At 43.1% G+C, this 23,945-nt stretch overlaps 1 protein-coding gene across 1 annotated transcript in view; it reads left to right on the top strand.

The window, feature by feature from the left end:
• LOC128455241 (cadherin-24) overlaps positions 1-23,945 on the top strand; it is a 98,778-nt gene that overhangs the window by 55,033 nt on the left and 19,800 nt on the right. Inside the window, 3 exon segments of the mRNA XM_053438925.1 lie at positions 9,188-9,369; positions 21,616-21,732; positions 21,734-21,873. Of these exon segments, the coding sequence (XP_053294900.1) occupies positions 9,188-9,369; positions 21,616-21,732; positions 21,734-21,873 (439 nt within the window).

Consider the following 23,945-nt stretch of genomic DNA (forward strand, 5'->3'; position numbering starts at 1 on the left):
TGTCATGGTACTCTAAGCTGCTTCCTGACTTGCACTGGACTCCAGATAATCTCTAGACACTCTGAAGGGCTGTATGTGAGAATGCAAATGTCACAGTGAGCGCCTTCAGAGATTTTCTGACAAGCCCCTTAATAAAAACTCCAGAGAATGTCTGAGGGAGCTGTTGTGTGAACACAGCAGGAGATCCTCCGCAGGATTCACCACTAGCGAGTGGGTGATTCTCACACGAGGCAGATGTAAAAAACTAAAAAGAATACAAATATCTCTGGATGAAAGAGCAGAGTCACACACGTAGAAGACACAGACTAAACTGATGAGATATTTGTTGGTGATAAGAGCTGAAGCTGGTGTCAATGTGCTGTAAACAGGGACACGTGATCTCCGCCGCTCCAGGATTCGTTACATCCTTCCTCCGCCGGCTGCACCAACGCTCACTCGAAAGATCCAGACCCAGTTGTGCAGACACATTCTCTGGAGTTCATGTCAGAAAATGGCATTTCTAACCTCACAGCTGAATTTCATTTAAAAGGAATATAATTTGAGACGTTGTCGCTGCAGAAAGCTCCATGACATGAGTTACTCATAGATACATCAGCTTCACTTCATCCTGCCCTGATTCAGGATTGACACGTGGTCGAGGAGTCGACATTGTTTAGCACTGTTTCCACTTAGGCAGCTGGGTGCGCCCACGCCAGTATGCAAGCACAGGCATTCATACACTAATGGACTAATGGATGCACGCACACACATACACTCAGGCACACCCCACCTTTTCCTCCTACTTCATATGGCATTAGAGCAGAGCTCAGTAATGGCTAATGGCCGACCTCTCTCTACACAAGGCAGGTTAAACAGTAACATGCACTGTTTTATGCTGCGTGGCCCGGAGCCGGAGAAGGAAGAGATCTACACTGTTTAATTGTTAACCCCATTAGTGCTGAGACACAAGGCGTCACTCTCGCTTCCACTCTTGCCGCCTGGAGTTTAATTGAACCCTGTTGGGTCTTGGGAAGAAAAAAATATTTTTTGCCTACAACAGCAGCTTTGCATTCCTCTCCCCGTCGCTGCCTCGGCTATCATTCCCCCTCTCTGTCTCTGACACTCGTGATCACGCTCTCCACGCCTTGATCCTCCCTTCACGTCTCTCCGGCCCTTTCCGTTAAGCCCTCTCGAGAGCGAGTGCCTGTGTGATGGACTTCCCTAAACGAATGCAGATTTTATTCAAGCTATTTTGAAAACCAGTGCATGCACTTTAGCCAGCTAGACATTTTTTTAATGACTCCCCTAACTCTATGCCTTCCAACACCACCAGCATCACAAGGAACTCCCCGCCTCTGCTTCATCAGACAGGATGTGTCACATGCTCCTTTCCCCCCTACTCAATCCTCTACTCTTCTCCTCTCTGAGTGCTTTTACAACACAGGCCCCAGTTCCACACCTATGTTCAAAAAGTGATTCTCTGCTGGTTCTTCATCCTCTGCACTTCTGTCTTTGCACCTTTCAGCTCACATTTGAAAAACTGTTTTCAAACTAAAATGTTGTAGTGAGTGTTAATCCCCATCCACACTCACACATCTCATAACAGATATCAAGTTACTGCTCATGAACACTGGGCATGCACGTGCCGGTGTAAACAAAAATGCTAGAAGAATAACTTGTTTCTAGGCATGAAAGCCAATCAACTTCAAGTAAAATACTGAATTTAACAGCTGTTTGAAAAGGTAACAGGGTCAGCAACGCTTGTAATTGATTATCCATTTTGCGTTCTACACTGGTCGCCAAATCGAATGGGAGTTGTTTTTTACTTAACGTCTTTGTTTCTGCAAATCTAGACTGAGACATAGCACGCAAGCTTTCGTAATAAAACAGAAAGGCATTTCCAAACTTCTCATTTAGCGGCTCTAAAACTCCAGGTTGTGTGGACGAGAGGAGTATCCATAGCAACGTAGAAAGTAGTATTAGTAGTGTGGACGTAGTCTGTTCACAGTCACCGCCTCCTAGATCTATTCAATCCCCCCCCCCCCCTCCATCCAGCAGTTCTTTCATCGAAAATGCATTTTCTGCACTTTTAAACCTGCGTTAAAGTACACCCCTCCTAATTAACTCCCACGACCCGTCCTTTCACTTCATTTCCAACTAATCCCCCCTGCCAACATGGCCCAATTCATCTCATCACAATAGTCCCTGACCAATTGCCACTGAACTTATTTGTCATGGGGAATCAGAACAGGCTGATATGGATGAAGTGAAAAAGACATGAAGAGGGTCTTTCTTGTCTGTGAAGTATCACCCAAATACAGCTCAGGAGGGCTTTCTATCTTCTCTCCCTGGCACAATTATGGCCAGCCCAGTGGGGAGCACCTATATTAGTGAGACATGAAGCATTGAACCAGTGTGCACATGCTGTTTCCTCAAAGCCTGCTCTAATGGCTTTACCTGTGAGAACAAAGGCAGAGGACAGATCCCAGCCGCTCTCTATTTTTGTCCGATGTGTGATCTTGATCAGGGACCCGTGTTGCTTTTCAAGCTTCTCTATGTGCTGAGCGAGCCGGGAATCTCTCCCTGCCACTCACCTTTTCACCACAGCCTCCCCCCCCCCCCCCCCCCCATCACCTCCCCTCCTCCGTGCTGGATCCTCCTCTTTTCATTTTCCCCATCAGTCCATCACAGGTGGAAACGATGTATGACTTGTGTTGCCAGCTGCTCTCCTGAGTGAGCAGAAAGCTGATAATGACTAGTTTACACTGCCACCATCACAGCCCCTTTGTCACTGTCCTCATGGGCGCTTCCTGTGTGTGACAAGAGTGTATTAGAGAGAGAGGCTGGAGCATTTCACTCCACCAGTGTGTGTGTTTGTGTGCGTGTGTGTGTGTGTTCGTGTGTGTGTTCATGTGTTTGTGTGTGTGTGTGTGTGTGTGTGTGTGAGAGCCCATGTCAGGGAGCTGCTGTGGCAGTGGAGGTGTGCGTTGTCCTGCGCCACCGCACAATAGCTCCAATCGATAGAAACCACAGTCTCTCACTTGTAAATAACTTTCCTAATTTGCTGTCTCATTAGCAACAGGCCTGTTTATGTTCGAGTTGCCTTCGTCTCAGCCTTCTGCTGCGATGTCAGTCCCAGATGGTCGGCATGGTAGTCACATAAACTGGCATTTAGCATTGATTCATTGGCACACGGTGTCCTTTTCAGTGGGCAGACCCCTGCAGTACCACGTGGGCGTTGGCATACTCTGTCGGCAGCAGAATATATTTACTTTGAGAGTTGTTATATGACACACAACATAGCTTTATCACGTTATATCAGCCCAATTATGTATTCTGACAGCAGGTGTTACAACAAATTACCAATGTAGACATCCAGACATTACACCCAAATGTCTTAACCAGGGGTGTTATTACGCTGCTATAACACCCTGCACATTTCTATGTATGCCTTGCACCTGATCCGCAGGGATTTTTCATTCAGGTACAAGAGCATCAGTGAGGTCAGACACTGATGGTTTCTGATAACACCCGGCTCACAGTCTGTGCTCTTATTCATCCCCAAGGTGTTGGAAGGGGTTGAGGTCATGACTCTGTGCAGATCCGTAGAGTTCTTCTTCACCAAAGTGGGAAATCCATTACCTCACACTCTCGGAACCTGTTAAAACAGGAAATGGCCCTCACCTAACCAATAAGTTGGAAGCACACTGTAGTCCACGTTGTTATTACTCAAAGACTTTCCTTCAGTGGAACTAAGGAGCAAAATCAGCCTAAAGTATGTGGACATTATTTTCAATGTACTTTACTATCATTTCAGTTGGAGTAACATCTGATAATGATAGAAAATTCCAAAAACATACACTCTTGATTCTCTTTACAGATATCAGGGGTGGATCAAGGGGCAGTGCCAAGGGGGGCACTGGCCCCAGCTGAAATCTGATTAGCCCCTGAAGTGCCCCTGTTGTGTCAGTAGTCTTTTCTTGTTTTAAATAAACAAGGCACTTACTATCAATACTAACAAAATGTCTATTTGTTAAAAAAATATATTCCAAGCTTTTTTTACACAACTTACTTAAAACGGAGTAATTAAAAAACTCTTTTGAATGATGTGTCGCTTTGCTCAAAGCTATAGAGCTAACTGTATAGGAATGACTTAAATGTGCACATTACTCAATCAGTAGTTGTGTGTGTGTGAATATTATACACATAATTGGCCCCTCTGAAAATGTTGGCCCCTTTATAGCCCCTGATTTATAACATTCCTACATCTGCCACCGACAGATAATAATTTGTTCCCTTCTAATACCGTCTAAGCTCATTTAGAAAGATAAACATGAAAAGACCCTCTATCTTAGGAAATATGTACATATTTGTTCTGCCAGTTAAGTTAAAGTTGAGGCATACTGTATGTGTTTGCTACATTTATATTCCACAGGACTGTGATGCCAGAGACCAGGGTTCACACTCTTGAGACTTGAGAGGGGTTTGATTTAAGAAACATCAGCACCGTGGTCAAGGATAGGGAAAGATTCTATTCATGGTAAAATGTTAATGTCTAATCATTGTAGACGCCTAAATATTTAACCAAGTCCATGATCTTACTCTATCCTCAACCATGTGATGTGGATGCCTAAACCTAAGCATAAATATTTGATCATGCTTATATTTGCCTTAAGGAGATATTGTATTGCAGGAGTGGACATAGTTGGAGAAAAATAGAAACATCTTTTCAGTAAATATTTTTGCACATTTGTTTATTAGACTCTAAGATTGCAGGGTTGAACAATTCCAACACAACAAGTCACATCTTGCCCAAGGAGATTTGGAGAAGACAGGGATCAAACTACTGATTCTCTAGATTAAGATTAAGATTAAGATACATTTATTTGTCCCAAACACTGAGAAACTGATTCTCTAGACCTCAGCCAAACATTTTCGACTACACATATACTATACATTTATAAACTGTTTAATAACTTAGATTTACTGATCTATTACAGAATATATCCAAGATCTAGTAATGGCAACATGCATACATGCAGTACACAACGCACAATTAAAAAAAATTGTGTACAAGTTGACAGTACTGTCTTCAATCTGAACCATTGACATTCTGGTTTGTGAATGTCCCCTAAACCCAGCCCCCCCCACACAGCCTCCCCATGTGTCATACGTCACTTGGGCTTAACCAGCCTTAATCTTCAACCACTAAACCCTGTGTTTAAGTTGTAGCAATTTTCTATGCGTAGCATTTTGGGATGGTTTTGGGACGATTATGATAAAATGTTACCAGAGCACCACTGTGTTTCTGTCGTATTTGCTGTTGCATCTATTATGAAAATGTAATTTCTATGAGTCTGACTTGCATGAAAAGTTGCCTTCAAGCTTGAAATCATTCGCTCGTCATTGGGTTCATCAGGATGAAGAATACCGTTCGGTGTTTGTTATAACTCACAGGAACTTATTTACGTTTTTAAATTTAAAAATGTGTGCAAATTCAACGTTGTGTGATTAGGAGGGGGTCATGAGTAATGAGCAATAACAACATTCACTCTGGTCGGAAGAGAGTGATGAACAAAGAGAAATGCATTCCTCTTTATGAATAACAGCACCACGAGAGTTCATTTTATATCACACAATTCATAAGTTCGTTTTATAGGTGGCACTGATACTGTTTTACCTTTAGGTGACCTTCAATCACTTTTTTAATTTAGTATATAAGGTGAAACCAGTCATTATATTACACATTATGCACTAGGAAACATGCCTTGATGGAGCACCTTGAGTAAACTGCTGGAGGAGGCAGTTGTTCACCAGGAGGTAATGAAGTAAAGTAAGAAAAAAAAGGAAGTGGGTAAAGAGCAGCACGGAGAGCAGCATATGCTACGGGAGCTGAGACATGGCCCTTTAGAGTCATGAGGCCAGCAGAGAGCTGAGTGCTGTGATTGTTTCTGCTTGTAATAGTGTTGTGCAAGCTAGCAGCTCACAACTTATTTAACGATGGAAAACTTATTTCATTTTAATATCACTGGTGACGTTGTGTCATTTAAACCCTATAATGTTATATCTATATTAATGAGGTACTGCACTCTTAAATGTTTGTGCATTTTTTGACTATTCTTTACTGAAATACAGTAATGCATATCAGAATAAATCTCAGCCACTATTACAGCAGCCAGAGAAGGAGAGCACTAACACACAAATAATCAGATGGTAAGATTAGTGGAGTATTTTACAGGAGATAATTCCTCAGTAACACAGCAATTAACAAACACTAAATTGTGTAAATGATGAGATCATAGCTGGTAAAATCATTGAACTATAAATGTCTGCTTGTTGAAAAATATGTAGAAGTATCTGATTCACTGCGGTTTCTTGTTGATCAAGAAAGAATTTTGCTCTAATCTCTTCAAATCCATCTTGGCTGTTCTGTTTTTAGACTTGTCCTTGCAATTATTACCACAGCAATAACATGTTGTCTCATCAGCGGATAACTTCTGTTTGCCAGCTTAGAGAGAAATTATAAATGAGTTATTTTTTACTAATGTGAGGAACATTAGATTTCCCTCTTTTTTTCATGTTCTCTTTGAAACACTATGAAATAGCTCATCCCCCCACATGGATATCTTCATTATGAGGACGATGCTTTCAATAGTTAGCGCCTGCAGGAAAGTGTTCTCGACCTGTATAGACAATGTCAATAACTGGTAGAAAAACGAAATCGGTGTAAAATGCGGTTAGTACTATGTTACCCCTTTATGGATCAAGCGTAAAATGCAGTTCTATGGCAGAAGCCAGGGTGAGTAGTTTTGTCAGCATCTGACTTAGATCTGGACAACCCTGTTTGAATCCCTTCTCTGATAATACATAACCTATCATCCCCTGACCTCTTAGAGAAGTATAATCAGGGATTTAGCCACTCTACCACTGAGAAAACTGAAGCATCTGTATTATTTCTGTCAACTTTCGGGGGGGTTCAGGAGCCTGTGGGTGTTTAGTCTTTAGATTTATACTCGTATATATAAAGAACAGTTCAGTGTTTCTCAAATAGGGTGGAATATTTTGAAGTCTGTCTTTGGTGTCTGGAGGGGTGGGGGGGTTGGTATTGGGTGACTTGAACTCATGAAATCAGTATTTTCCAAATCATAACCACCGGGTTTAAAAGAGACAGATTGTACTTTTTCTGTATTTTCTGTTATTTCTGTTATCTTCGAGTGTTATATAGTTTTTTTTTTTGTTGAAATGCAAGCCTAGTAGGGCCATCACTTTCAAGTAAATCAACAGATTTGATATGACACAATTAGTTTGAATATATCAACAGATTTGTTGTTGTTGAAGAGCAAGGGGTGTGAATGGTACATTTGTTTGTTTATTTTTATGCCTTCTGCGGTGTACAACCCAAAAATGCATCCACACGCCGCTTCTCAGATGCTTTGGTGTCATGATTCCCTGCAGCTTCTCTTGCTCGCATTCTCCTTTTTCTAAGCTCAACAACGTAAAATAACAAACTTCACTGGTCAATAGGTGAAGCCAATGCATTTCAAATAAAATTGCAGGTTCTAATGCCTTGCAGCTAGTCTAGCACCAGGCCAGATAAAGCGGGAGCGGCAGATAAGGTCTCCTTCACAGACTGGAGGCAATTGACCAATGACATTGCAGGGGCCCACCTGCCCAATCAGAGCAGACTGGGCTGCAGCAATGGACAGTTTGAGAAAAGGGATGTGTCTTCTGAACATTAGTAACCCAAATAGTAACCCAAATTAAATAACCTTTGAGCATAATAATAAAATAATTATGTTTCCTGCTTAAGCTTAACTGAAACCTAGCTATGGGGCTGGTTGTTTGTAAGCCACTGGCAAAATGTTGTCTTGCCAAACGCAGCTCCAGAATAAACTGAGCAGTTGGAAATGTTTTAAAGAGGTGACAACAAAACTGTTTCGTTGTTTTTAGGTTAGATGACTTGCTGGAAGAGAGGAGCCCCTATGTGTTTTTATAAAAGTTAGTATTTACTCCTGGGGAAGCCTCTCGCTACAGATATCAGATTCAGATATCAGCAGACTAAAAAAGACGACAATCAAAAACCATGAATGATAACTTTGGTTGCCTGTGCCACTTTGAAGTGTGAACTGTTATCAGATCCGCAAAGAGAAATAACCTCACATTTAGTCTCTGTGATGTTGTCAGATTTACAAAATTCATCGGGCTGTGTGCTCGCTCAGATACTGTCTGGTTGAAGTGCTGGCTATCTTTTATTCTGTCAGGCCAATGTGCTTGTTCGGTGTTGTTCTCCCTCACATTTACAGGTCTATCTGATTCCTGTAGCTTTAGCCTAGCAGATAACAGCTCTGTTTGAATGAGGCTGTCGGTTGTGAGTGCATGCGTGTGTGTGTGTGTGTGTGTGTGTGTGTGTGTGTGTGTGTGTGTGTGTGTTTGTGTGTGTATGTGTTTGAGCATTGATATCTTACCTTTTCCCTCAGTCAATTTCTATCTTTCCTATCATACTTAGTCTTGTCAGTGCTGCCGGTGGCCGCTCGCTGTGTGTGTGTGTGTGTGTGTGTGTGTCTGTTTGGAGTTTGTTGTTGCACCATGTTGTGTGTGGTACTTTTCATCATCAGGTGAATCATAAGAGAAATGCACAATATGTTCCTATAGTACAAACTGCAAAGCCAGCAAAACTATTTTTAATGTGCCTCTTTAATGGCGGCGGGAATAAAAGTAAAAGCAACATGTTCGAACATGATGGCAGCACACATGAAAGTGTGTGTCATCTGGATTTATACTATAGGGATGGACGTCTGCTGGGACCTAAAAAATGTTTGACGTTTGTGATGAGTAGTTAGCTCACATCATCAAGTTCAAATATTTGTAGGAAGAAGAAACAGCTTCTCGTACTCTAATCTTTGCTTTCAGTTTAGTTACTTGTAACGACAGGTTTTTCTGGCCCTATCTAACCTGAGTTTTAATAGCTGTGCACTCACACACAAGCTTTCTCTTCTTTTATCTCTCTCTCTCCTTCATCCTCTCAGTTCTGCTAAATTAAAGGCTCCTTATCTGAATGAGTTATTGTAAATATTGGCTCGGCCCCAGTGGGAAATGGCTATTTAAAAACTGTTCAAAAGGCAAAATTAAATGTTTAACTTGACAACTATTGGCGCAATGAATCATGGAGGCTTCTTCCCTAATGTGTGCTGTCGTTTGTCTCTCCCAGGTATGTGGTCCTTCTCCGTTTCTGAGCTCGCCATCCCTGGTGCTGAGATAGGCCGTATATCAGCCACTGATGCCGACCTCGGCGAGAATGCCAAGCTGGAGTTTACCATCCTGGAGGGGGAGACCGGGGACACGTTCAACATCACCGGAGTGAACCAAGAGGCTGTCATCATGCTCAACAAGGTAAAGGAAGGGATGACAGAGGCGGAGGGATTGACGGAGTGGGAAGGAGGGGCGGGAAGAGGAGGAGGAAGATGAGGACAGGGTCATCTGGCTGTCATGAGAGACAATGGCAGAGATGAGAGGAAGACAGACAGGGGGAGGAAGGGAGGGGTGATGGAGCATAAACAGAAAGGTGCTGGTGTGGATGGGTGAAGGGGAGAAGGGCAGGGCAGAGAGGAGGGAGAGAACAGAGGATGAGGGGGGAGGAGATGACATAGGTAATGTGGGCAGATGTTTTTGAAAGGGGTTTTGTTTCGATGACTCAAAGCAGATCTCATGTTGCTTCAGCCCATTAAACTGAGATCACCTGGAAACGTATGAGACTTTACATGTGTCATCTCTCCGCAGCCTTTCCTCTGAGAGTTTTAATACACATGATCTGTACTAATCTTATCGTTCCTCCTTGTCTCACTCCAATCAGATGAGAGTGTTGTTATCGGTTTCTGACAAGTGAATTTCCTGCTTGATTCACCCGCTGTAAACCAGCCTCCTTCTTTCTTTTTTTATCGTCTTTTTCCATCTGTTTACAGAATGAAACATCCATTCACAGCTCAGTCAAAGCATGTCACACGCACATGCAAAATGTTTGCGTTGAGTCGAATTTGCACAAGAAAGAAAGAAACGTGACCACCGTGGAGCTGTTTTGGCTGCTGCCTTTCAGCGAGGATTTTCCATGCAGTGCACTTGCATGAACTGAAAGATCAATGAGGCTCTGCCATTCCATTCAGAGTTCAGCTGGTTAATAGTTCCCCTCAGTGTAATACTACATGAATTCAATATCAAACGGCAATTCCCTAAGTGGCCTGTCACCCTGAATAACCACGTTCTTGTGTGTTGCAACGTGGGGGCGACGTGCGCTGACACCTGCTCATTACTGGCGTGACTTGTGGAGTGCATACATGTCTGTCTCAGGCCTCACATGCACTCACATGTAATGGAGGCTTAATGAGGAGATGGGCCACGTTTGGGAGGCATGTAAAAAAAACAGTTAGTTGTTAACTGTCCAACATCTGACAAACTGAATCATAACCTTTGCACATCTTTCATCCTCACAATGATGAGATGGACTCAGTCATCCAGTAGCCTTGATAATATTAACATTGTAAAGTAGCATTTATTGCCTAAAAAATTCTTAAAGGGGCCATATTGTGCTTTGCCAGTTTTTCTTTCCTCTAGTGTGTCCCACCCTAATGCAGATTGTTTGCATAGGAAACTTTAATCTCTGGGTTTCAGCCTCTCGTCCACATGTGTTATTCGCTGAAACTGATATTTTTACAGTTGCCTTCCAAGAAGCAGTATATGTGAACTCCAGCGTTTGGGAGGTGATCCTTTTACAAATTATTTTAATGCTGCCCACTGTTGCTTTGTTTAATGCACTAGAAACAACAACAGTTGTGGCAGCTATATAGCAATTACAAGTTAATGTTACCATAATTTACAGGCGTCTGCCTCGTCCAATATGCATTGGACTATAGAGTTCTTCTCTGGTATTTGCTCCATCATTGATGCAGGCTTTATAACAGCTACTGGCAATTACACAGTGGTTGGAAACAGGAGCTGCAGCATGGAAAGTTTGAGAAAAGTGATTCACTTTTTAGGAAAACCTTTTAAGTAATGACTCACATCAAATTGATGAACCCCAAAAATTTGCAAAAAAATGTCTCTTTTGAAATAACTTAAAATTGGAAAGAATCATGTCGAAAAAATCCTGTGAAAACTCGGCGAAAGTATTCCAGGAGTTTCTGAAATGTTGCCATTTTCGAGATTCCTTTTTTTCAGAGATTCGGGACAATTTGCACAAAAATCTGTCAAAACATAATCCTATTTGTATTCATAAGAGTGTTATGGGGTTCTCGTCAGTGTAGCCATACATAGTGGTGGCTACATGCAGTGTGTGTGCGTGTATGTGTGTGTGAAATCATCACTGTGTCAGTTGTCATCCTCGGGTTGGTAGGATTCGTTAAAAACAATCCGCACCTGGAGGTGGTGTGTGTGTGTGTGTGTGTGTGTGTGTGTGTGTGTGTGTGTGTGTGTGTGTGTGTGTGTGTGTGTGTGTGTGTGTGTGTGTGTGTGTGTGTGTGTGTGTGTGTGTGTGTGTGTGTGTGTGTGTGTGTGTGTGTGTGTGTGTGTGTGTGTGTGTGTGTGTGTGTGTGTGTGTGTGTGTGTGTTGAGCAGGATTTCCAGGCCTGGTATGAGTTTCTTTGAAGAGCAGCAGAGAGGCAGGGATACAGTAAGAGATGCAAGAGGAAGGAAATTGAAGGTGAGGAAGAGGGGAAAGAGTCGGGATGAAGGAGAAGAGAGAAGATGGGAGAGTGTTTAAATGAGGTCCTGAGAGGCAGTGACAGCAGACAGTGCAGCATAACGAGGGAGTTACAGTGTGAAGGAACCAGAGAGAGACATTAAGACGGAGGAGGGGAGCTGCAGAGGCAGCAGGTGCCGCAAAACCAGTGACAGCCAAAGAGAAAAAATTAGCACAGGAGGAGACTGAGCTGCACCGGGAGGTAGAAATATTTACCCAGGGAGACATGCGGGTACAATGAAATGTGCTCAAATAAAGAAAAAGAAACCTGGAGATGGTGAGGGCGGCAGCACGGCAGCCACAAGTGGAGTGAAGAAGAGGGAGCAGTGAAGGCGGTGGGAAAGCAGAGCAACCTGCTGTGTGTAAAGAGAGAATCGATCCGTTCAACATTTGTTGGGCGAATCCAGAGGGAAAGAGACATGTAAACAATGTAATGTAAACACCCCCGCTCTGTGGTTTGAGCCACACAATACTACAAATGCAATTAGTATTTCAGCGTGGCTGGCTTCATGCTCTTTTAGTTGGCTTTAATCCCTCAACAAAAGCACCAAGACAGATAAAGAGATAGATTAAACTATAGTTTGCTGCTATATGTGACATATTAAATATGACTGGAGACAGAACACATGTGGGCTCATTCTGAATGCTTCTAAGGAAAGCTACTTCAGATCCACACTGGACACTGTGTGCAGAGCTGTTTTCATCCTACCTGGTTTATCTGCAAAGAAGGTTTTGTATTCAATGTTTTTATAGAATGAAACTGAATCAGCTTTATTATTGTTCAGGTGAATGGTTTAAATATACCTGTATGTTTGAAGGATTTACTTAACTCTCCTTATTTTTTCATACATGGCATGTCGTGTACTACAGAGGTCTGTTGACTCCTCAACACAATCTTCAGACCCACGTTCACAAACTTTGACCATAAAAGCTCTGTAATTCCCCTCAGAATAAAGCATGACAGCCACAAAACCAACATTGTGCCTTTACTTTGAGGAACAAGAAGCGATTCTGTGAATGTTGTTGACATGATGAAGGGAGATGAAAAATTATGATCTGGTTCGACCAACCGTTTGACCTAATTGCCAACCACTGTTGCAGTTTGTCAGAGGACGTAGAAGACATGTTCAAGGCACACTCCCCCGCCCTGCTGACTGCTACAGAGTGCTGGACACCTAGGTATTCGAGTTTCATTAATCTTAAATGTACCATATGTCCAAATCGTAAAAAAATCCTTTTTAGCAGATACGATGAACGGTATACAGCAGACATGGGCAAAGTACGGCCCGTTGAGCTCTTTAATCCGGCCCGCCGAACTTTTCCAAATATTATATTATTTTAAACTAACAATTTTGTAGCACTTGAATGGCACTTACTTATAGCACTTTGTAGTTTTGCTTTATTTTTTAATAAATTGTACTTTCTTGCTTCTTGTGGTTCTGGGTTTGTACCCTCGGGGGTTGAATGCATTTAATCTAAGACGCTTTGGATAAAAGTGTCCGCTAAATTAAATTTGACCAGGAGTGTGGTGTATAGGGCTGGAAAGGGCACATGATCTCCCTTCACTTTTTCGCTTTGCCCTGTGAGCCCTTCTGTAAAATGAGCGGATCAAGGAAGCGAAAAGTGGACAATGAGTGCAGAGTGTTTAACACGGAGTGGACACTGAAATCCAATCGAAGGCTGTATGCCTGATATGCCGAGATACTGTCACAGTTTTCAAGGATTACAACATCAGCCGTCACTTTGCTATGAAGCATGCTAACTACGCTAGCAAGCAGTCAACGCAAGAACGGGGCGGCTACAGCTCAGAGGTTGGCTGAGTATTTGTTAAATTGCCTTGCAAATAAATGCTTTGCTACTTGTTAAAGGCCAAATCATTTCATGTAATGATTTTTCCATGTCATTTATATTAGTTCACAAAAACACTCCATCCATCTGGTCCTGGCCCGGCCCCTCTGTCAAATTTTAGAACCCATTGTGGCCCGCGAGTCAAAAAGTTGGCCCACCGGGATATGCGATGCACATACAGACAAACAGATGTTGTTGGAATTAGTCGGTAGGTGATGTAATTTGTCTTTTTTTCATTGGATTAAAATGGCACTAATATTCTTTATTGTGCTTACTTTATAAAACTAAGTCAATACAGTTTCCTGAGCTCACACTGAGTAAACAGTTATCCACTTAAGTCAGACTTACCTGTTTTAGATATACTTCGAAAGAACAAGCTCATATCACTTGCAAACTTTAAGTAAAAAATCTGGACTAAATTTAGTTATTATTATATATTATATATATAATAATATATATTATTGAGTTGAATATATGAGTTATATTTACTTTTAAGTCATCTGCTTTCTGTTTTTTTTTTTAAGTAAGTTCAACTGGGAAAATAAAAAATCAAGTGGTAGAAAATCGGATGTAGCCTTTCAGAGAAATTAAGATTTCGAGATTCGTTAGAGAGTTGCCAGAACACTCATAGAAAACGTAAAATACACAAAGCTATCTCCAGCTTACAATTCAACAAAAATGAAGCAACACTTGCATGCATTTAGTTAAATTCTATATTTTTTGGGCTGTTGCCATGTGTGCATAGGTTCAGGCTGCAACCTTATTGACTCACATGCCCTGGTGTCCATTTCCCAGAGTCAGACTGTTTTCTATAGCTGTGAAGATTTTTAACAGGGGAGCGCGATGATCTGTGCGCCCCCAGAGAGGGAGAAGGATTTCCGAGTGGAACAATTTGTGTTGCCACAGAGCTGGCCTTGACCCTGCTGGTCATCTCGATGCTGTGGGCTGAATCTCTTTAACCGCTGATCTGAGATGCTCTGTCTCTCTCCTCCCTCCCTCTCTCACTCACAGACACACACACACACACACACACACACACACACACACACACAGAATGGAGACACACACCTACGAAGGTAAGCAGCAATAAACCCCATAGAGAGATACACAGAGCCAGACATCAATATTACACACTTGACCTTGCAGCTCCCTGTGTTTAAACTGTGTGGAAAGAGGGGAAACAGCTGCGGCGGTGCTCGACGTCTTTACCTCAGACGACGTGTCAGATGGGAGGTGGGTGGGAGACTGCATGAGCTGGGGGAGGGGGGGGGAGTTAATAGCAGATTAGGGATATATAGAGCCAAGAGAGGGAGCTGGAGGAAGGAGTTTGAAGATGAAGTTGAATGAGACTGAGAGAGAATGCATGATGACAAAATGGAGCCAGGAGGAGGAGGAGGAAGGCGCACAGAGGGAACGAGTTAGATGAAGACGAGGAAGAGTGTGGATGATGATGTGCTGATGGGCGGGAGGGAGGAAGAGCACACGGTAAAGCCCCAGAAAGGCGAGGGGTTAGGCGGGGACATGCGGGGAGGAAGCTGGGTCATTAAAAGCCTGCAAGACTGTGTGCCGACTGAAGCTGCCTGCTGCTTATCACTGCTTATTTACTGTCAGTCCCACAGAGACCCCCAGCAATAAAGAGATTTCCCTCCTTCCCCCGTTCTCCCATCCACTATCACCCCCCCTCCCTAATTCCCCCCCGTCCCTCACCCCTTCACATCATCTGCTGCTGTCTCTCTGCATTTCATTACTCTCTCCCTCTCTCTCTCTGATCTCCCCACCCATGTCCAAATTTGCAGGGTGAGACACACAAACATGAGCACGAGTACGCAAACAAACACACACACGCGCGCAGGCTCCCTATCTCACATTCGCTCCCTCGCCTCGTCCTCGCTCTGTTTTGTGTCTTGAGGCCATGTCAGACAGTGTGTGTTGTCTGCGCCTCTGACTCAGCTTAGGTCTGCCTCATTCACATTCACACACGAAAAAGACACATGAGAAGACACACAAATATGCACACAAAATCAGCCCCGTGTTGACACACAATTGGATTATTCAGCCATTCATTTGAAATGAATGTCTTCTTTCTCGTTTGTTCTCTCTTTTATTCTATTCCTTTAGTTCCCTGGCTCTTCAGACCTGCACCACTCCACTTATTTACTTATTAAATATTGCCATAAAAGATTATACATATTGCTGCTAATAGATTTTTAATAAAGCCTGTGAACAAGGCCACAGTGTAAGTAGCAGGTAATTTAGGAATTGGCATAACGCTCTCCTTCTTGACATTGCTCTGCAGCAGTGCCCCCTAATGGCCACGGGGTAACACCGTAAACCAGTTGGCTCTTTCACTGGTGGCTGCTGGTCAAAGTTTAATTGATATCAATCAACCAATCAAAACCTAATCAGCCTCTAAAACGAGGAGTAATTAGAAGACAGAGAAGATCTAGTCCTCAGCTGATGGACACAGATACTTTACATGTGAATCAGACACGTGATGATTGAATAAACGCCTCATGTGTTTTGATTGTTTGAGCTTTTATAACAAATGGGGCACCAAAAAGAAAGTTTAAAAAAAACCAGGACAAAGCTTCGATTTCACAGCACCTCATTACACATGTAAGATGTCTTCAATAGCATGTCCATAACAAAGTGGGATTGGGAGACGCAGCGCTATGTCACAGTACCAGTAATGCGTATCCAGCGATATCCCGATTCTGGACATTCCCTTTTGAGGTACTTTTTTTTGGGGGGGGTGCTGTGAGCTGTGTAAGCCTGCTATTTGTGCAGCTTTCACTCCTCTTACCTGGGGGACAAGCAAGCTCGCACATGTGTCAGTTTGCCGTTATTATTTCCATATGCTCTCACTTAAAAACGGCTGGCTAATCCTCGGTCACACGCCAGCAGCGCGCCCAGGATTATCTGTGTTTGTTTTCACGCGGAGGAGAGATTGTACTAATCTCCTCTGAGGGAAAAAGAGAGAGAGAGAGAGAGAGAGAGAGAGAGAGAGAGAGAGAGAGACACCAATGTCTTGCAAAATACATTGAGGAAAAAGGAAGACACAGGACAGGCAGGAGACAAGAGACAGAGGGAAGGGGAAGCGGCAGAGGAGGAACAAAGTCAAAAGGGAGATTTAGACGAGTCTTTGTTCTCCCATCTCTGTAGTCGTGCTTGTTGGCAGAAATGTCCAACGCCGCATTTGTCATCAGACAAATGTGATGTATGATCTTGATTTAGAATGCACAAAATCAAGAAAGATCTCAAGCTGCCAAGGACATCGGGAAGCTGAGCACAGACGCGAGCATGCACGCCACGGACCACAAGGATGTGCACTCGATTTCGTACACATTTGAAAAATATTTATTTTCCGTCAATTACAGAAAACCTAGTGAGAAGCACCGTCTCTGTGCTTTGAAGCCTCACCCTGCAGTAATGTATACTCACTGCAAAGCGTGCACATGCCCCCTCTTCCTCGGGACGAGCATGTACGCCTATGGGCTGGCCCCTTTGAACAGACATGTATTATGTATCGCCAGTCTAGCATGCAGCTAAGTTCATTCATTTCTGCTAACTGTGAAGCAAATTTAAAAGGGAAATTCTATAGAGTCATTGGAATTTCAAAACGGACTGTGGGAGCACTGCATCGCAGGGCAGGAGCAGGTTCAGCATGTGGGTGGGTGCGGGTGGGTAGGAGGAGGGCAACGTTAAATAGAGATACGGGAGTTTGTGTGTATGTATGTACATTCAGGGACTGCAGCCAATGATTGTTTTCAATTCATCTGTCAATCACGATTAGAAGATGAATGGTTTATGTCCGTAAAAGGTCAGAAAATGGTAGAAACAGAATAATCAAATCCTCACATTTGTAAAGCGGGAACCATTTAAGTTTTGGCATTTCTGCTTAATAAATTACTTAAATGCTTAATCAATGCTCAAAAGTTGCTGTCGATTCATTTTTTTCCTCAACCAGTCAAGCAAATACTCAACGGTAATATAGGCCAGACACAGCTTTTCAGAATTTGGCAGAAAGAATGTGTTGAAGAAAAGGTGGATGACATTGTAAGAAGAGAGTGTCGATGAAGAACGGCTTAACACTAAATTTACTTCACAAAGGAGGAGTGAGGTTCAGCAAAGCTCCAACTGACCTGATAGGCAGCCGCTCTTTAATAAGTCAGGTAGAAGTACAAAAAAGATAAATAACGAAAGTCTGACCATCTTGGAAGAATTATATTAAATCTGATACTTTAGTCAGTCAGATGAGTACACTGTGTGTGCAGTGCGTGAATTCCAATAGGGTGGTGTTGTCCTAAACGTATCAGAGGACAATAGCAACTTTTGCTCACTTGACTTGAAAATAAAGATTTGCCTTCCTCAGCTTCCAGTTTTTACCCATAGTTGTTGGCAGTAGGGATGCCATGTTGGGAAATTTTACCACTGGGTAACAAACTCTTGACAACCCCATTGTCAGCGATCACAACAGACACTTAACAAGAGCAGACTCGTGCTGGCTCAGTACAGTGTCTACCGAGTGTGGTCCTCAACAGGCACGTGCACAGACATTTTGGGGGGCAGGTGCTCAAACCCCCCAAAAAAGGGCACCCATCACCAAAATTAATTATGAAATTAAAAATAATAATAATAAATAAATAAAACACACAGTAGGTTATTTTCAACCTATATATTTATTTTTGTTAATAAATTAACTCAAATCATCAATTTGAATAAATAAATGAATAACAGGGTTAGGGTTAGTGTGGTAGTAGTGGTGCACGTGCCTGGTCCTCAACGTTAGATTTCACTGGGAGCCGCCTCACTCTTCTGCTGCACTTGCGGTTGTGTGCAGGGTTTAATTACCTTGAATCTTAGTAACATAAAAGATCTTTCAGAAGGTTTAAGAAGTGTTGTCCTGTTGCCTCATTGTAAAGTGTACAGCTCTCTCTCTGTCTCCTCATCGTCGTCATTGGTCAACTCTCCTCTCATCATCCATTAATCTGTGGTGTGGCTCTGTGGTGTGACTCTGTGATGTGACTCTGCTGTAGAGCCTGACTACCCGTCCTGACTCTAACAGGACACAGTGAGTCGTCTGCCTGGGTTTAGACAGAAAAATGAAAACACCTGTCGGGCTCCGGTCGGCTGTGGTCGCTACTTAGGTCAGACAGTAAAAATGCGGTCTGAGTTATGCTGCGGCTGAAAAATGATACAGGCGGTGTGGCCGGTGTGCACGTTATATAATCACGTTCTGCCTGAGCACTGTGGCGGCAGCCGGTGTTACGAGTGTTCAGGGATCTTATAATGATGACGGTGAAGTGTCCATAGTTTGACACTCTCTAACGTTTTGACCAATTTGACTGCACCAGCCAGGTACTTATACTGCACTCGAGTTTAACGCACTCGAAATAAAAAGCGTGTGTATTGAAGCACCTGATACCTGATACACCTGTCTCCAGGTAATTTAAAGTTATTCAGAATTTTTTTTTTTTTATCAAACATATAGGGAGACAAACAGGTAGTGACACCAGGTCTTCTTCAGTGCTTGAAAAATGATAACCACTACAACGTCAGAATGATGTGGTGTTATGTTGCTCTGGGCATGTGCATGTGCAAGGTCAGCATGAGAAAGCAGAGCACGTGCGAGCAGCGTTCACATCCTCACACCCGCAGGAGCGTGTGAGAGAAAAACACCAAAGCAGGAAAAACCCACCGGACCGCCGAGTGATAAGTGCTTCCTGTAAGGGCGGATGAGGGAGAGGGATGGATGTGTGTGCTGTTGTTTGTCAGCACGCACACTTAAAAAAAAGCACCCCAAAAAAAGATGGGTGGAGCAGGGGGACGGGTGATGGAGTGTATGAGGTAGGGAAGGAAGGCGAGTGGAGTGATGGAGTGCTGGGTGGAGGTTGGGTGGGGGGGGGGGGTGATAAGTGTGTGCTCATAGTGTAAGTGACACCTCTCCTCCTCAAACAGATTGTCCCTCTCTCTCTCTGTAATAGGGACCACGTCAGAGAACGTTTCCCCCTGTCTACCCGGCAAAGACCCCCCCCCCCCCCCCCCCCCCCCCCCCCCCCCATTCTGCGCTTGAACACGTAGCCTCCCAATCTCTAGATCTCCATCCCACTTGACAGCGCCTCCAGTGTATTTACTTTTCCCGCTGAGATATTCCCCCAAATTGGTCCCATTTTCATGTCCTTCATTCGCCCTTTTTCCTCTGAATCCTTTTTAATCAATCTTCACCTCTTTCTGAAACTGCAGATTTCCCGTGAAGCAGTTAACTTTGGTTGAGTGCTCAGGGAGAAGGAAGAGAAGAGAGGGGGGGAAATAGAAAGGAGAGAACAGGAGATGGGTGGGGGCATGAGTGAGAGGATATCAATATTCCCACTGCCGCTAGGATCCTCAAAATGATTTTTCTCTCCGTATCCGACCGAGTATTCTGCATAGCCAGGGAGCCTGTTAATCCTCTGTCCAACAAGGGTTTCTGTGCCAATCACACCGAGATGATTCATACGCACACTTACTTTGAGGACTCACACGCACTGACGGAGGATCTGAGGACCCACTGGCTCAGAAGAACCCCTAACCACACACACACACACACACACACACACACACACACACACACACACACACCCACCCTCAATCAAATATTCTGAACCAGACCCACACATGTTGCTTTCTCCAGATTTAATCACAGCAGGTGTATGTCTGGGCGGTGTGTGTGTGTGTGTCTCTCTGTGTGAGACTGTGGATGTAGAGTGTGTGATTACCCGCGTGCGCGCCTCTGCCCTCACTAACAATCATTTCGGCAAACATGATCAGAGGCTCTCTCATTGCTTCAGAGCCGGCTCGCTGCGAGGTGCGGCACACAATCACACGGACACCTCAGACAAATAGGCTTCATAACTTCTCCATGACAAACAATCTCTGGGGCCTGAGCCCCTATCCCAAATGAAATCTCCGCCACCTGTGTAGATGCGAGGATACAAAGGGAATTTTTTATAACGCTCCTCATAGCTAGGTGCGTGTCTCCGTGGTGATTGTGGAGTTGCCATGGTGATAGGGGTGTGTAAAACACGGAGCGTGGTTTTGTTTTATATTATCTAAAGGGTTTTGTTTGTGGAAATGATTTGTCAGGCAGAGTCCTGCCCCTGCGTCTGAAAGCAAACTCAGGATCCGTACTGGGGATTCACAAAAAAACGTTTGTCCAAGTTTCCCTCCCACCAGGTCTGAGATGAGTCCCACCGGCATGTTGGTAACTTTACACGCTTACTGCCATGTTCCCACCAACACAGGTTGTGTCGTCAACGCGGCAGCACCGAACAATGCCGAAGCTTGGACAAAGTGTTCAGTGCGACTACACCTGAAGCACCACCTGCTCACATCCATCTGTGCTGTGTGCAGAAAGCAGCGCTAATCTCATCCAACTCCCACGAATGCATCATCATCATCTTCAGCGTCCTGGCAGCAGAAACACTACAGCCACACATAATAAACAGTCTGAGAATCTCATACTCCTGCATCAATGTCAAACCAAGGCCTCGACACGTAGTCTGTTCAGTGTCGGAGCTCTCGAGAAATCCTTTCAACTCTTTGAGCATCAGGAATCTCATCGGCAAGTCTGTAACATCAACACCTCAGGAATGTCTTTTCCCTTCTTCACACAAAAGCTCACCATCAACACGTCCGTGCACAACAACTTTCAAAGTATCACTTCAAATATCCCAACTTCACCATATTTATGGTAACCAGGGTATTATTTACTCCGATTCCTCTGCTGATTTTAGATGTGACCACTCTCCAGCCTCTGAGAGCTGTTATCCTTTTGGAATAATTCATTATTTGTCATCTCGCTGCTTTTGATATGTGATTTAGCAGTCATCTGTGGAAATTGCACTGTGAGAATTGGACCTAATGAAAGGATCTGATATTCATAAGTGTGACATTTGATTAATCTCTTGCTAATAAAATGTGTCATCATTACTCATTTCACAGTAGGTGTATATTTAAGCCTTGACTGATTATAAACTTCCACATTACTATAATTATTTTCAAATATCATCCCCCTTCCCTAGGCTGTTGACTACGAGAGCCGGAGCTCCTACTCTTTCTCTGTGGAGGTCCTCAACCACATAGTGGACCCTCGCTTCCTGCGCCGAGGCCCCTTCAAGGACCGGGCCTCCATCAGGGTCCGCGGTCCTGGACGCAGACGAGCCGCCCAAGTTCTCCCGGTCCAGATATCACATGGATGTTTCTGAGAACTGTCCGCCAGCCTGCACTGTGGGCCGGGTCAGCGCTGTAGACCCTGACACTGGACTCACCAATAATATCAGGTGAAGACTCTTTCTTCATATCAAATACTGATTAAAGTCTGTTGCAAACGAGAAGCAGAGAAAAAAGGGTTTAGGTTAAAAGATTCTTCAAATTGTATGTTATACAGTATATATGCAGATATTTATATATATATATATATAGAGATGTTTCAGGTGCAATAACTACATTTTATACCTGTGGTGGTCATTCTTAATTACTGAAAAAACACAGTATCTAATGTTAAATTTGTATGAATGCTCTCTTTCACAATTTTACCAGATTAGTAATTGTGTCTTTAATAATATACATATAAACATAAATAATAATACATAAATGTGTGATGACAGAGAGATTCTAATCATCTTATCATGCAAAGTCCACTGGAGTCAAAGTCCGTACAGACAGGAGTTAATGGTGCGCCAGATAGACTTGTTAATATTTAGCAGACTTGTTTTATGTTCCTTTTTCTGTCCATGATCTCAATCTTTGTGCAAAGCTAACCAGCGGCTGACTTTAGCTTAACAGTTAGCATACAGATCAAAGACCGTGTTTCAATATGGAGGAAATGCCCGCTCCCCAAAAGTGAAGCCAAAGATTCGCTTTAGCCCCCTGGTAGCTTTCTGCAGTATAGGTCATACACCCAACCTCCTCCATGTTAGTGGATGGGACGTTGATCAAATACAGTATCTGTCAGTTTAGATCAGATACTGATATATCACACCGATATATGTCCATTTTCCCTTATTATGTGTCATTTAAATTAGGTGAAGCATCATGATTTAAAGCCAAGACTGACTCGCGGTTGGGGTCGTGTGAATGTATTGGTGGGATCTCCACCGCTCCAGCCCCTGCTACTGTGCAGACACGGGCTCCAAATGCACAACATGGCAATGCTCCTATCTGGGATATTTTGGCTTCATTTCTGCATAGTGGGAGGAAGTGGAGGCACGTCATCCATCTGTATATAAAGTCTATGGCACAGACCAATGACTGTATATAAAGATGGACAATGCATATACGCATCCTCCCACTGTACAACAACGAGGCCACAGTATTGCTGGTGAAATCCTTCTGAGCCAGGACCTGTGGGGAGAGTGTTTAGAGAGTGGAGCTACAGGATTGACGTCCCACCTATGCAACTGCCCGACCAATCAGAACCTGTTGTCCAAGTTGTCTAATAGGCAAATGAGTCCTTATTAATTTGCATGATTTTTGCACGATCTCATACATTATCTGAAGTCAAATTTCTTTCTATTCATTTTGTTGATATAGTAGAGTCAAATGTTTTCACAGAAAGATTTTTGGATAGTGTTTTTTTTCACACCATAAATAATAAAATACTGTCTGAGGAGTTAAAAAATTCACCATGTTTTTTAGGAATTAAATGTTTTATAAATCAGGCTGTAAATTATATATGAACAGAAGTGCAAGTGGAAAAGGAGATTTATGGCTTAGAGTATATGAAAGAAAAACTTTTTTTGAGAAAATGTTTGTGCATTGTAATTGTAATATTCAAACAGACATAGCTGTGTAAACTAAAGACATAAATGTGTATTTAGGACATTTTTCTTTTCATTAGTCTACCTGAAGACACTGTATTTTGGAGACTTGCTTTTGTCTTCATTGTTTTATTAAGCATGCTGTTTTTATCAATCAATACTTAATAAGAGTTTTTTACTGCAAAATGGAAATCAAACATTTAATGATCCTGAGTTATAATTCTGAGTTTATCTCGTTTTAGAGCGTAGATCACACATCCTAGGTCCTAACATTTGTCAGCCTGGGATATGTGGTTTTTAGATGGAAATGCAAACCCAGCTCTACAACTAAAATAAAACACGACACAGCAGATAAGCGCCAATCGAATAATAAACCTAATCAAATGCCCACTCAGAATTCCCCTGAGTCTGTTCTCAACAACACAAGCGCTTGCAGGTTTCAGGATTTCACTTGTGCCTGTGGACGCTTTTGTCTCACATAGTTCAACAAGTGGTGGCAAAAATCTGTGTGTAACAATCACAGAAACCATGCCCCAATAGAGCCGGCAAGAGTGTGGAGAGGAATGATAGTTGGTATATTCCTGGAAGATATT

This window comes from Pleuronectes platessa, chromosome 13, assembly GCF_947347685.1.
Source record: "Pleuronectes platessa chromosome 13, fPlePla1.1, whole genome shotgun sequence".
Classification (NCBI taxonomy): Eukaryota; Metazoa; Chordata; class Actinopteri; order Pleuronectiformes; family Pleuronectidae; genus Pleuronectes; species Pleuronectes platessa.